Below are 15,384 nucleotides of genomic sequence, written 5' to 3'. Positions count from 1 at the left end.
GTGTTTTTTTTCTTTTTGCTCTCGGCACACCGGCTTGGCGGGCTGCGGAGTGAAGTCGAATTAACCGACGCACGGCAGAATTTGTTCGAATTAACGAGAGTTTCGCCCCATAGACTCCTATGTATAATTGTAGGGACCTCGCGCGCGCGTCGAATTATCCGATTTGCCGAATTAACGGGGGTCGAATTAACGAGCTTTCACTGTATTTGGATGTCGCAATTTCCAATGATTGTGACACTTTGTACAAACTAGCCATTGGTGTTTAGTGTTGTGAAAGTAATGAATTGGACTTTTATTTTTGAGTTGAAATCACATGCAGCGCACAAATGCCGCACAGGCCGTACCAGAGGCGGTGTTCACCTCTCCCCTGTTCTTGTCTCTTGTGCAGACCAGGCTCTGCTGAGGGGCACCCTGGGTGGGAGCAATGCCACCATCATGTCCCTCGACATGGACACTGAGGTGAGCCAATCTCTTCTTCTGTGGATGGCATGCTGGATGGACACTTCTTCGGGTCTCAGTGCTCAGCATTCATTGCCTTCATGTTGCCGTAACAGAGCTCCCCGATTTCGTAATGGTCCTTTGAACCATAAGACCAATGTTCAAAAGAAAAGTAAACTGTCGACACTTGTGTGGACATTGTAATGATACAGTGTTGTTGGTAGCTGTCGCACCCTGGTAGAAGGGTAGTGTATTGTTTGTCAAGTTTACCATTCATATTGCTTTTCATCACTGAAGACACATGACAGCTTTTAAATTTGGAAATTCATTAAAGTGGCGAATTGGCAATGGATGGCTTATATTGCATCTATTGTTTAAAAAAACTGCTGGAAACTAAATGTTTCAACAGAATTGCCTGTCTAGTTGGGTTTGATAATCGTTAGTAAACTACAAGATAGCTCAAACCAAAACTTTTTTCCTAAAAATTCTGATGTTTTGGAGTAGGTTGCAAATATCTTGCAGTTTACTATAAAACCACAGGAAGCACTGGGGTGCTCTGGTTTGCAGTGTGTGACAGCGTCTACTCGTGGACAGTGCAGCAGTGTTCAGTAGTGTACACCAGATTGCAAATGTCTTCATTCCTCAGGGCTTGATTTTGTGGCTGTCTTTTAAGCATATAAAGTTGTGTCGGGTTAATTCCTTGCAGCTGATTAGGCTAGCTCTCAAATTAAGAGTGGCTGAGTAAGAAAAATAGCTGTGAGGCTCATGCACATACGTTGAGAAGCAAAATTCATACTAATCTTGGTGTCACCATAATTCAGGAAATACAGTAGACTCTCGTTAAATCAAACTTCAAGCGAGAAGAGATTTTTGTTTGAGTTATCGGTAAGTTTGAATTACCAGAAGTGCACCTTAATACTTTAAACAAGAACTAAATTCAATTTGCTATATTGGTATCTATGCATCCAAATAATATTTTGGATCAATTTTTCAGTGCAAATATAGGTATATAAATGCTTTAGCACACGCAAAAAAAGATATATGGTGAAAGACGGTGATAAGTTTGTTTACGCAAGTATGGTAAAAAAAAAGCTATCAATGCGCTGGTTTCACAGTAGTGTAAAAATCTCAAGGGGCGGAAAAAAGGTCTGAATCATCTGAAGATCAAAGTCAGATGGCTACAGAAAAACTTCCTGAAACTGTTTCGCCCCACAGCAAATTTAATTGATGAAAAAATAGGCAGTTTTCGTCTGCGTACAAGCGAAAAACTGTGTGGAAATGACGGCTTTTTGCAATCCCTTCATTTGCATGCCCACCGTTGGGAATTTCAAAGCATTATCATCATTGTGCCAGAATTTTCGAGGTTTGTTCTGTTTCACTCACCTATGGCTACCTCTCATAGCTGCCAGTTGTCGTGCTCCGCAATCTTGTAAAAAGGGAGTAATTACTTGTTGACGTCCACCCAAGTGCAGCCATACGGCTACAAAGGAAAGCTATACAGCTTTCTCAGAAACTTCGCAGTTAAAGAAAAATTTGTCCTGGTCCGGGGTTCGAAACCGGGGCCACCGCTTCACCGGAGTAGTCGCTCTACCAATTGAGCTAATCAGGACGGCAAGCTTATGGTAGGGCGAGAGCGAATTGATCAATAACTCGAAGTGGGGACAGTGTTGACCAAATGTTTTAGGGGAATCCCCCAAGGTGGAGTAGATTTTTACAAATCTACTCCACCTTGGGGGATTCCCCTAAAACATTTGGTCAACACTGTTCCCACTTTGAGTTATTGTATGGCTGCGCTCGGGTGGACGTCAATGAGTAATTACTCCCTTATTACAAATCTACTCCACCTTGGGGGATTTCCCTAAAACATTTGGTCTCCGCAATCTTGCATTGCACTATTTGTTGCAAGACTCTCGTTAGCCTCCCAAATTGTTGAAAGTGTGTCTTGTGCAAGCTTGGAGGTTTGTACTGTGCTAGAACATACTCTCATCGGGAGTGCATATGGAGCGATTGTCTCAAAGCGACTGTCAAGTGATTGGCTTCGTTAGCTGTGAGTCTCACCTTGCCGTTGTGTGCAATGCGTGACGGCTGTGCTGCCCCTTTCTGCCGCCCAATGGCTCGCAGGAGAACCTGGTCCTGGCTGCTTCTAATGACTTCTCCAGCCGGGTGTGGACGCTCAGTGACCAGAGGCTGAGGGTGAGCGGCCACACCCTTTCCCACTTGGTCTTGCATCTCATCTCTGTGACTCTCTGCCACCTTCATGCACAGCGCGATCTCTACACATAAGAAACATCTGTCTGCACTTGTTCACCATACAAACACAAGCCCGAGATTGTGTGCGTCTTTGAGAATTGGGCTCTTTTTTTATGGTAAACGGTTCTACGTACCAATGTAAACAGCCATTGTTATAAAGAACTTTAAACTTCAAGCGTATGTCTTTGATGTGTGTTGTTGAAGGTATTGCTCTGTGCGCTTTGCAGTTGTTTTTTTTTAACATATGTTGGTTAAGGCCCTAATTACTAATGGCAACACAGCTTGAAATATGTCCCATTGATACACTTTGTTATGCAGGTTATTGTAATGAACACATTCTTTTTTTTTTAAGCCTTACTTGCCCCATTGAGCGAAAAACCCGTCTCTTTCTCTCTCTCTCTCTCTGCATGCTTGCAATAGCATTTGATGGTACCCATAAAAGATGGCATCCTCGTGCAACCTGTCAAGTGACTGTTGAATTAATGATTGGCCACGTGAGTTTGCTCGGGACAACTGCATCGCAAAGGTCCTGCAGGTGGCAGCACTTGCCGTCCCAGGGCAGTGGTGCACCACTTCGCCAGGAGTGGTATGAGCACTCCCAGGGATCTGTGAACGTTAAGTGGAGAAAGACAAATTCTGCATATATGGACATTGACCCATTAGCTATGCGTCATACCCTTAACGGGACAGGGTAAGCCCCATCTTTCCCATGTATTTAGGGACATATTGTGGTGCACTTTTCTCAGCAACTAATAAAGGAAGTGGCAAGATATTTACTTCATTTTGTTCAGAATTTCATCTTCTAGCCGCTGTACCAAAATTATTTTAGTACACAATAAACGAAATTATTAGTGATTTTATTACTTTCTACCCACTAATTTTGACCAAATTTTGTACATATTTTTATTTTAAAATAAACATTGTTATTTGCATGCTGATAATTTTGGTACAGTAAATTGCCACATATATGTACAGTATGCACAGAAAAAATCAGCTTGATATCTATTGTCATTTCGAAAATAATGGTACCTACGTAACAGAAAATCTTGTTTTGAGAAAACTGAGTTTAAAATAAACAAACAGTTTTTCGATGGCCCTGTGCGTCAGGTGTTGGCTCATTTAAATGCTGCTGAGAACGACCATCCATGTTCGGGAAGCACGACTGGCTGCATTGTTGGGTGACAGGAAGAAGTTTCATTTTTACTGTGAGGTCTCTGAAAGCTAAAAGTGCAGGGCTGATGCAGTGACTGCGTGGCGGAGCGGCATGCTCATCTTCGAGTTGTTGGTCTTACCTGCACATCTCTTGTATGGCTCTCTACACCATTTTCTCCTCGTTTTGCAGCCTTTTCTGCTTCCTCAAAAGCTATACCAAGTATGTGCAGGAGACTGTCTCCGTGGCAAGTTGTATGGTTGGCAAAACTGAGTGGGCAAGGGTCAGTGCAAGCAGCAGGTGGGGGTTGACCAGTGCGGGAGTGTGGCAGGGCTCTCTCTCTCTCCCCGCCACTCCTTGATGCTGACTGCAGCAGCTGCCGTCCCTGCTGGGGCTTCTTACTGCACCACTGGGCACAGTACGGTGGTTTCTGCAGCCACGGTGAATAAACTGGCAAGTTCGTGGCAGTCCAGAAAGTGCGGCTACAAAGCAAGAGATGAGCCAGAATGAATCTGGGCACTTGGTATGGGGCAGCTGGAAAAGACACCTCCTGCATTGGATGTGCTCCTGTGAATCCCATGAGCTACGTGGATTGGAAGTGCCACTGGGTCTGGGACCATGCAGGGGTGGCTCCGGGGCACCCGCTACCATCAGCTGCTGCACAAACACACTGTGGCATGGCTTCCGACTCCAGGGGCCAGCTCTCTGTCTTCACTAGAAGCACACATGCGCGCTGATGACAGCTTTACCCTTGCAGCCATTTCCCTGCTGTTTAGCTCTTTAACCACAGACTCCAGTTTTAAACCATGCTAATTTACTTTCGTGAGGGTAAAACAAAGTCGAAGCCATGCACAGTTCAGTTCAGTTCAGTTTATTTTTCTTAAAGGCCCCCTTGTGTCGGGGGTATTACATAAGGGGTGAGATTTTAATGAAATGAGCAAACAAAACAGCGAATATTATTTAGCACTGAAGGTGATTGGTGACATGGTCTTGAAAAGTAAAGGCTGAAGCTGTGTTGATGCACAGGCAGTGCAATCAAAGGGTAATGATTGGAGCCTGCTTAATTTGGGTTAGTTAGACTGCCTGCACAATTCTAGCTTACAGGTGTACTCTTGAATGGCTGCCAACACTCGATTATGCAGAGGCAGCTGGGCACACGCAGTTAATGTGGCACCAGAAAGGGGAGCAAGGATCACCATGATTGTCGACTGTCGGGCAGTAGCAGTGCCACTCTCTTTCATTCACCACGTTTTCCTGTTGGTGCTAGCAGAGGAGGCATTTAGGTGTTTAGTGTGGCTGTCATTGTGCTCTGCCAACACTGGTGGTGCTTGTCATTGTCACTACCTGTTGCTGCCATGTTGCAAGCTCCTCGCACACTGCTCTGACTATGACAAAGCAGCTGAAGTACATGGCCTTCTACCTCACCAAGTAGGAGTATTGCAAGGGTGGTGCATCAGAATTCTTCGACTGGTTGCCATTGAAGGCAGTTAAGTTGGCTGCTCACCTGAAAAGCAAGGAGTCCCTCGCTTGTTTTTATCGCTGTCAGTGTGACCATTGGCTGACTATAAATCAAGGACATGGTGATGAGTGTTGGGGGGGGGGGGATGAGCACCTACCAACCAGCTTTGGCTGTTCTGCTCCTGTGGAGTGCATTGGGGCCCCACTTGCACTGTGCAGCACACACTGACGGGCCACAGCCGCAAGGTCCTGGCGGCCAAGTTCCTGGGCGACACAGGCCGGGTGGCATCAGGCAGCCACGACCGGACACTCAAGATCTGGGACCTCCGCAGCCGGGCCTGTGAGCATCCCCTTCCCTATTGTGTGTGTCCTCTTCGAACATGCGTGGCAGGGTGCAGAGCCTGCCTTTGGTGGAGTGGGTGGGCTCCTCATGAGCCCAGTGTTTCTCACAGCGGTATGTTTGGTATGTGTCTGTGACTGGAAAGCACCCCGAAGAAAGAGCTAACCATGCTGCGTGCGTGTAGAATGCTCTCCGTGAGCACTTTTAATCTCTCTCTTGTGTCTGTGGAAAGAAAAATGACAGGTGTAACTTTAAGAGATTGGAAGCGGGCGGAGCGGGTGGGGGAACAAACGCGGGTTAATGACATCCTAGTTGAAATCATGGGGAAGAAGTGGGTTTTGGCAGGGCATGTAATGCGAAGGCAAGATAACCGCTAGTCCCTAAGGGTAACGAACGGAGTGGATTCCAAGAGAAGGCAAGCGTAGCAGGGGGCGGCAGAGAGTTAGGTGGGTGGATGAGATTAAGAAATTTGGGGGAATACGGTGGCCGCAACTGACGAAGGACAGGGTTAACTGGAGGGACATGGGAGAGGCCTTTGCCCTGCAGTGGGCGTAGTCAGGCTGATGATGATGATGATGATGTGTCTGTAGTGCGTCAGTTTTGAAGAAGGTCCGTTCAGGACGCCATCCCACCTTCGCAGTGTGCATATTCTGGCCACGGGGCATGGAGTGTCCTGAGTTAGTGTTTCATTGCTTTTTCCTAAACTGTCATGTACCAGACATGGATGGAGAGTTCATAGTAGAGACACCATGATGAAGATCCCAACGCAAACAAAACAAGACACACTTACTGATGCTCGTGTAAGGGCTACACTTCTTTTTTTAAGATTTTGACATAGGTCAAACCTTACACGAAAGTGGCATTTTCCTGCTCAGTTTCTCTGTGTACATGGAAACACAGGTACCATGCATACCAAGTTTTGCAGCGGCCCTTGTTTTAAAAGGACACTGAGAATGAATAGAAGTGGGCCTGTATCAATAGGGTACCACATTCTAATAAAAAAAAAAAATCTGCTCTCACCAAAAATGGAGCTTTTGTCAATTTCAAAACAGGAAAAGCGCAAAACTAGGGCTGCACACATAGAAAAATTTTAGGTGAGAAGCGAATTCAAATATTGAAAATTGAATGTGAATCAAATTGATTATTTTTCATATATTTTTCTAATACTTCTAAGTTAAGTTACAGATGAAATTTTCTGCGAAATATGGCCAGAAAAAAAAAACAAATTTATTGGACATGTGGGAATAGCAAACTTTTGGGGGCGGAGCAAACAGGAATAATAAATTGGCTGCAAATTGAATAGACTAATTTCAGTCATCAGTACAATGCAGGTAGTTTGAAATAAAAAGAAGCAGGTTTCCACAAAACACAGCTATGAAAAGAAACAGATGTTGCCAATAAATTTTGCATTCACCCATCATCAGCACAGTAATTCGTTATAGCTCTAAGGCCTACCAGGCATTAAGTAAGGAAGCTGGAATCATGCAGTAGTAAATACTACAGTTAAAACTCGATTTAACGAAGTTGAGGGGAGCCGTGAATTATTTTGTTAAATCGAGAACTTCGTTAAATTGAATGAGGCATTTCTTGGGCACATAATTCGGTACATTCGATTATATAGTATGGCGGCATCCAGAAAGCTACCGCAGCATCATATTTGTGAAACGTAAATGCTCCCAAAATGAAGCTGCGGACCGCGGAAACGACCGGCGCCGCTAGCGCATATGAAAAGAAACAATAAAAATTCTTACTCAACAAGAAAGGCCCGAGGGGACTACAAATTTATTTTCCGCCAAAGAAGTCGGTGATATTTGCCTGCGTGCGCTTTGTGAGCAACGGCCGCACCGATTTCTCGTAGCGTCTTCCGTCCCCTCGTGTGCGCCGGCAAAATGTCGCAGCAGATCGAGAGCATCCATCACCTGACCTGGTGTCGGCACGAGAGCTTCGGCACCTGCAGGGTCGTCGGCAGCGTCTTCAGCCTTCACTCCCTCCACACTTCCTACAAGCCGCAACATATCGGCACCAGTCAAAACTTCCGTTGTGACTGCGTTTGCGTCGGCGTTCACGTAGTCTGAGAAACTTATGCCTGTGGGCACCTCATCCACTGAGCGAAGGTGTTCCCAGGCATCTTCATCCTCGTGCACGGCGCTCGCGCAGTCCAGACCAGCTTCAGCAGTTTCAGGGCATAGTGTACCGAAACCAGCAGTCCTGAAGCAGTTGACAATTATCGATGGCCTCAATGCTCTCCAAGCCGCCGCCACCATCTCAACCGCCATAAAAATATCTATTTTCGTCTCGCGCTTCAGCTCCAGGTTGAGGAGAACTCTGTCGACGACTTGACGCTTGTATGCGCACTTCACGCTATTAATTATCCCTTGATCCAAGGGCTGAACCACGGACGTTGCGTTTGTGGGGAAGTAGCGGACCTCCACGCTGGTCAGCTCGACCTCTGCAACGTAGTGGGCCGTGCAGTTATCCAGCAACAGGCACACTTTCCTTTTCTGGCAACACATGTGTCTGTCAAATTCCTTCAGCCATGTAGCGAAAATGGCACGCGACATCCAAGCCTTTGAATTGGCAACGTACTTCACAGGAAGCTTTTTGGTGCCTTTAAAACAGCGCGGCCTCGCACTCTTTCCGATGACAAGCGGGTCTCGTTTGTCGGTGCCGTCCATGTTGACGCACAGCAAGAGAGTCAGCCTTTGTTTGCTGTGTTTGCCGCCGTGGCACGCCTACCCCTTCAGGGCGAGTGTTTTTTTAGGCAGCATTTGGTAGAATAGACCGCTCTCGTCGGCGTTGTAGACGTCTCTGGGGGCATATTTTCCCAGAATGTCGGGCACGTTTTCAGACTGCCAGTTGCCGACTACAGCCATGCTTACGCTGCTCGCTTCACCGCTGAGCACTTTCCCGACGATGCCGTGTCGTTCTTTGAAGCGCGACAGCCAGCCGGGACTTGCCTTGAACTCGTTGTCGCCCAGCAAGCACGCGAAAGAGCGAGCTTTTTGTTGGAGCAGGTCTCCACTCAAGGGAATATTCTTCGCCCGCAAATTCATAAACCAGGCGAAGAGGGCCTCTTCCATTTTGCTTTGAGGAGTAGTCTTCAGCGTTTTTTTGCACGAGAGATTCCTCGACGAAGTGGGGCGGAGGATGTCATCTTTCCCTTTCAGTATTGTGGAGAGAGTACTCACTGGAATGCCATGTGCTGCAGCCACTTCACATTTCTTCTGTCCACTTGTCACAGCACGAATTATGTCCGCTTTCTCGTCCAGGGTAAGCCTTTTTCGTTTCTTGCAGGGCTCCATCTGCTAATCAGGAGGGTTAGCGGCGTGCTTGCTCGCACACACCATGTCCGCGTTCACGATAGCAAGGCTAGACTGATGGAGGCCTAACAAGCTGAGCTTGACAAAGACGTGCGTTCAAAGGCACGGGGAAATATCCGCACAAGAGCGAACACAGAGCACAACACACAAACACACACACAAAAAAAACACGCAAACTGCAACAGCGCCATCTATGAAATGTGGCACTGCTGGCGCCATCTTGTGAGCTCGACTCAAAATTAAAACTCGTTTTGCGCCGCGCAGTTTGAAAAAAGCGGCGGGCCGAAGATGCTTCGCGCTGTTACCGCTGACTCGCAATCAATAAATTTTGGGGTGCTGTCTACAAAATAGACCAAAAATTAACACTTTTTCACCTCTATTTCTCGAAAAAAGGTTCGTTAAATCGGGACAGATCACGGAATCGGTTTCGTTATTTCGGGTTAGTCAAAGCACTGAACCCTATGGGCGTCTGAGGGGGAATTAGGATACCTTCGTTAAATCGAGTTTTGACTGTACTTTGTTTAAAATTCCTTGAATAACAGTTGCTTTGAGAGAAAAGGTTCTAATATCACTGGTTGTTGTAATGCTCACATGAGAGAGGAGTTTATTGAATGCTGTCACAGAGCATTGTAAGTTGGCCAGATACCTTTTTACAGGGTAGTGACGTCAGCAGTCAGTTCATGGTGAGGCAAAGCATTGCTGGCAAAATGCCCAAAGACAGCTCGTGAAATGCACAGCAGAGCAGCAAACTGAGCTGAAACGCAGTCAGGGCAGACCGTTCCACGCTTTCTCACTACACCTAAGGCAAAGCGCCGGTTATGGAAAGCTGCCAAAAATGCAGTGTTCACAAATACACGTAGCCCGCTTAGTTCCTGCATATCGGTTTCACCAGACTGTTGGCCTTGTGGTGGGCCTCAACCACCAAACACCGTTGCGAACTGCAAAGGTGTGGAAATGAAACCGCGCCATTAGGTGCCCCAGGACACGTGCTGCATTGTACGCGGTGCGTTTGCATAAGCTGGCTTCAAGCCGGACGTTTCTGTCAGACATTTTGAAGCGAAAAGCTTCACTAGGCTCGTCAACACCGCACTTCGCGTGAGCCACACTTTGCCACAGCTTGCGCATGCTCAAAACCGAGCGACGTCACGCGGAGGGCAGGTGGCTGCTGCTGCCGCAGCCGTTGTCGCCTCTGCGCGCTGACTCCGTCGTCTGAGCGTCGCCGCTTCTCCTCCTCGCCACCGTTTACCCTTCGCCGCTGTCAAGCGGTCGCCGCTGCCGTCCCAAGAGGAGAAGGTTTTTTCGCTAGGCGTTGCGAGAATGCGTGAGCGGCGGTGGCGCCCATCCTCGCCACCGTTTGACCTTTCGCCGCAGCCGTGCTCAGTGCGCATTCGGAAGGAGGGGTGTATAAGGCGCGCTTGCCCATAGAACAGGCGCAGACACTCGCATGGAAGGAGAAGAAGAAGCAACAGCCGGACGGCGCCGAAACATCGATCCAGAAGTGGTAGCTTGGGAGTTGGCTGAAAAGCAGCGAGAGCTTTTCGCTTTGAGATATCCGGGCTTAACCTTAGCTAAGCCACAGCCAATTTTTTTCTTGTCTTCTGTGGCAGTTTCTGGGTTCTAACGAAAATTGAGACCAATCAGAGCAATTACCGCTAAACAACCGCAGCGGTGCATGTGGGCCTCAACTTCACCCCTTCCTTCACAGGCGGGGCTGCTTCCATGCATACACACATCTCTGATGGTAGTGGTCTGATATGAGGGGATTGCTGCCAGTCAGGTCATGGCTAGAAGCACTGATGGGCCACTTGGTGCTGAACTTCATTTTCCAGCCCACAAGTGCACAATGGCGGCTCACGATGGCCATCAGTGCATTGCCTTCGCATTACATGCTCTGTTGAAGCCCATTTCAGCTAGGATGTCGTACACCCGCGTTTGTTTCCTCACCCACTCCGCCCGCTTCTGATCTCTTAACGTTAACAGTAGTTGGATAAAGTGGTCCTCACTGTTCCTTTAAGACAAATTAGCAGGTGCCCGCCAAACATATTACTGAGAAAAAACATTTAAATTTTGATGATACAATAGATGGGAACCGTCTGAACAAAAGTGTTTGGTAGAGCTCTTTATTGGCTGCTGTCACGTCGCCCCAACTTGTTCCAGATCAGAATTGAAGTAGAGTAGCCTGATGCTTACCTTACTCTGCTGGTCATTTTTTCAAAGGTTCAGAACGGCACTTCACTCGTAGTCATTGGTACAAGGCGGTTCTTGCGTGGCTTGCTTTTCTGCTCACTCACTGTGCTGTTGAAGGCATTGCAGAAATCGAGCATACCTTAGTTTAATGTCCGGTTATTTTATGGTGACACACAGCGCAAAAGACGAGGAACCAGAGTAAGAAAGACACAGGACAAGCGCTGACTCGCAACTAAAGGCTTTATTTGCTTTATTTCCCCGTCTTTTGCGCTGTGTGTCACCATGAATCTTTACCAACTAGCCCAGTGGAACGTCTTTCCAGTCCGGTTATTTTGTTGCTGGTTACAGGAATAGTTCATTCATGTTAATTGTTTATGGGCTTCAAGCACCTTCCCCCTGCAGCTTTGACAAGAAACAGGCTATGTCTGGGGACGCTGAGCAGGCCGTGCATGGCTGCAGGACAGTATGCATCTGGCATGGGTGCACCTTTTGCCAGCTTTTGTGCTGCAGGCGAATGCTGTGGTAACGTTACTATTGCGGTAGTGTTAGGACTCCCGTTATGAAGACTCCTATTATGCCGAAAATCCGGCACCGTCGATGTTGTTGTTGGCTTTGTGAGCAGAAAATCTCGATTGTGCCTCCTTCCGAACATGACAACCTGCCCACCGGATTGTGAGCAAACTGCCGACCATGGCTGGTGGCAGTTGAATTGATGATTGGCTGTGAGAGGTTGCTCGAGATGAGCATCCTTGGTCTCGCAAACCCCACCGGTGGCTGTGTTTGAAACAGCCACCTGCCGGGGCAGTGGCGCATTGCTTAACCTCTCCGGCAGGAGTGGTACGAGGACTCCCAGGGATCTGTGAATTTAAAGTAGAGTATGGCCAGTTACGCATATATGGACATGCAGGCAGAACCTGGGTGGCATTGGAGGAGCTCTTGCGTGGGAGGGATCTCTGATGCTTTTGCATTGTATTCTTAGGGGCTGGTTAAGTGTTATGCGATGGTGAGAGAAAGAGCAGCGTCCGTGTCTGCAAAATGATACGAAAAGAGGACACCATACCACTGAAGGGAGCCATTAATGCTGTTGCGCCACACCCTTAAAGGGACACTGAGGAGAGCACTATTAATATATTTTTTATAGCAAAATACGATAGTTCGGCATGTCATGGCTTTGTTGCCACTTGGCCGGCAGCGAAAAATGCATTTATTTCTAAGAAATTTGGATTCGAAGTTGAAAAGGTTTTTCCCGCCGCTGTGATTCAAACTTGGGATTCGGCTATGACGACAGAGGACTAAGTGACGTGAAACATGACGTGACATGACGTGACGCAGACTCCGTGATTTCTGGCGGCCAGCAGTGCGGCCTAGCAGCAGCCGAAAAGAAAGCTACCGCCGGCCGCACGTTGAAGGCATCTATCGGCTATTGCGGCCGTCGCTACAGTCGCTTCGCTTACGTTTGCACCGGCGTTTTGCGAGCGTTACGATGGATCTCGTTCTCGAAGTCGTCAACGAAGTTCTCGCAAATAGACACCTTTAGCATACCGTGTACCTTGATACCGCTAGCAGAATACCGGGAGCCCGCCTAACGCCGGCGAGCAGGCGCTGATTGGCCCCGATGCTTCAGGCGAGCGCGTAGCTGCCCGGCACGTGGCGCCATCTGGCGACGTCAAGGAGATTTGCGCATGCATTGGCTGCGCCTCAGTGATTTGTGCTTCTCGTGTCCTAGCGTTGCTAGAACCATTGGTTCTAGCAACACTGTTTTGTCCTATGACGTCATGAAGCTTGTACTTGCGAGTTTGGCCTGTGGCGGCGATACCTGTATTTTGGTTCTTGCTCTTTTCTACGTTACAAGAGCTTTGTTGTCAGTATGAGTGGCGTTTTTGTAATCGGGAGCTGGTATTCTGTCGATACAAGCCAACTTCAATTTCTCCTCAGTGTCCCTTTAAGAAGGAGCTTAAGTGTCCTCTCAAGTTTTTTTTTTCCTTCTGGTGTGAAGTCCTAGCACATAAGGCAAGTTGGTCAGATATTTAGGGGACACCCCCAAGGTGGAGTAGATTTGTAATAAGGGAGTAGTTACCCATTGGCATCCACCCAAGCGCAGCCAATAGCTGTGCAGCTGTGTAGGAAAGCTGTATAGTCCTTTGTAGCTGTAAGGGTGCACTTTGGTGGATGCCAGTGAGTAATTACTCCCTTATTACATGAGGCAAGTTCAGCAGTGCTGAGGCAGTGCTGCGTAATGGCAACTTCTAGGCCGAGCATGAACAAAACACGCATCTCAGGTGGCTGTCGCTGTCTGATAGATTATCATCACAGAATGTGCTTTGCAAAAAAATTATACACACGTGAGACACAAATGCTGTTTGCCACCTTTTTTCAAATCATTGATTACTGGGTTGGGGGAGCAGCCCTTCCACGAGGACAGTCCTTAAACGAATGTACAGTCGCCGTCAAAAGTAAATGGAAGGCGACTTTGTCAAAAAAATTTAATTTCTTTAAATCTAAAGCATAATGGTCCATGTTTGTTGGTGCAATTTGCAAAATCACAATTAGGCTGCACATATGTATTCAAGGATGCATGAATTGAGGGGCCAGTGATTAAATTTTTTCGTCAATATTGCCTTCCATTTACTTTTGACGGCACCTGTACATTATACATTATGGAAGAGCAGCAGCAGGGCAGAACTGAACTTACAGCCAAGTTCTAATCTGAAAGGACCACCTCATCTGGGTGGACCGGATGTATCAAACCCGGATTTATCGAACAGCAAAAACATCCCATGAAAATCACACGCAAAAGTATTGTGCTACTGTTCTCGCTTATTGAACTCCCGTTCATTGGAACATTGGACAAATTAAACAGCCCACCACATCCCTGCAAGTAGCCCTTCCTCTAATGGCGCTCCGGCAATCACTGATCACTAAGACTAGGCCATATAATTTCTGGTTATAACCGAAAAGACCGACAAGTGGTTTGGAAGGTGGCAGCTGGCCCGCTCGGACACTGGCAGTTGTCAACGGCTACCTTTCGTTACACGTTGTGCGCGCTTCCTTGAGGCTAGTGACACCCCTGCTTTCATTGTGCTAGGACTCCCCCGTCATAGTGGCGCTGCTAAGCCAATAATGACTCTGGTATGTGCTGGTCTTTTGAGTATGCTTGCGCGGGCCGTACAGGCAGGGAGCTTCGAGAAAGTTCTGCAAAGTCCGGAGCAGTGCAGAGACTTCAAGTGAATGCAATTTAGATAAAGCTAACGAGGCCGTAAACAGGGAGCGGTCTTACAGCTGTGGTCTCATCTTTTCAGAGCCCATCGATAACAGTGAAAAATGTATGCTCTCCGAAGAAATGAAGATAAAGAAAAAAAAAATCATGACTCTTTCGCTCAGTAATCTGCACGCAGTAAGTGGGTATCGTAGCCATATTAATTTTTTCCATCTTAATGCGTTTGCATGTTGTTAAATTTATTGTCGCTATTGTAGCAACCTGCGGCCACATTTATTAGAGGGCTGCTGGAGAAGAGATAGCGGCGGAGCGGTGGCGGCAGCGTCCGTCCGAGTGCCAGGTCCCGAGCGTTCTTCAGCGCGAGCTAGCGGCACTTTGTTCTCTTGGCATTTCGCCACTGCTGGCCATGCGGGTCGCTATACTATTATATTTAAGTACTAGTTAAGTTAAACCTGGATATAGTGAAATCGAGGAAAGTCCGCAATTTTTCGTTACATCCAGTTTTTGAGTGAAAATTCCAAAGACTGTGCAGAAGGGAAGCTCAAATAAAATGGCCTGACAAATGTTCACAGTGAACCTGGGTTACTCGAAGTATAAACACGGAGCGACATATCGCAATCACATTGGTGACACGAATGTGGCTCCTTGCTGAGTGGGGGAGGCAGAGGCGTCTGAAGCCTCTGCCTCTTGCCGCATGCTCATATCCCATGAAAAAATTTGACAGTGGCTCAGCTCTGATTAAGCCTGGATATACAAGCGAAAAGCTGCAGTTACGCATGGTTTGAGGGGCGTTCCACCCAGTTTTCTGGCGTTTCGGCCATACGTTTAGCTTTGCGTTTTTCAGCCAACTCCCAAGCTAGCACTTCTGGATCGGTAGGTTTTCTACAGCCACGTCTGGGTGCTTCTCCTTCCATGGCGAGTGCGAGCGCCTATTCTCTGACAAGCGCATTTATAGCCCAGTATCACGCGGCTGCATCGAAAGGTCAAACGGTGGCAAGGAGGAGTAGCGCGCGCAGCGGTAGTG

General features: G+C 47.5%; 1 protein-coding gene across 2 annotated transcripts in view; it reads left to right on the top strand.

The window, feature by feature from the left end:
- Positions 1 to 15,384, top strand: part of Atg16 (Autophagy-related 16) — a 95,057-nt gene that overhangs the window by 69,814 nt on the left and 9,859 nt on the right. For both annotated transcript variants that reach the window (XM_089546365.1, XM_089546366.1), the window contains 3 exons: positions 389 to 459; positions 2,560 to 2,631; positions 5,516 to 5,636. In XM_089546365.1, the coding sequence (XP_089402491.1) occupies positions 389 to 459; positions 2,560 to 2,631; positions 5,516 to 5,636 (264 nt within the window). The remainder of the gene's footprint in view (positions 1 to 388; positions 460 to 2,559; positions 2,632 to 5,515; positions 5,637 to 15,384) is intronic.

Source organism: Amblyomma mixtum, chromosome 5 (genome assembly GCF_055824585.1).
Source record: "Amblyomma mixtum isolate Tamu chromosome 5, ASM5582458v1, whole genome shotgun sequence".
Lineage (NCBI taxonomy): Eukaryota > Metazoa > Arthropoda > Arachnida > Ixodida > Ixodidae > Amblyomma > Amblyomma mixtum.
Note: the sequence above shows the minus strand (reverse complement) of the source record. Positions and strands in the feature narration are given on the sequence as shown.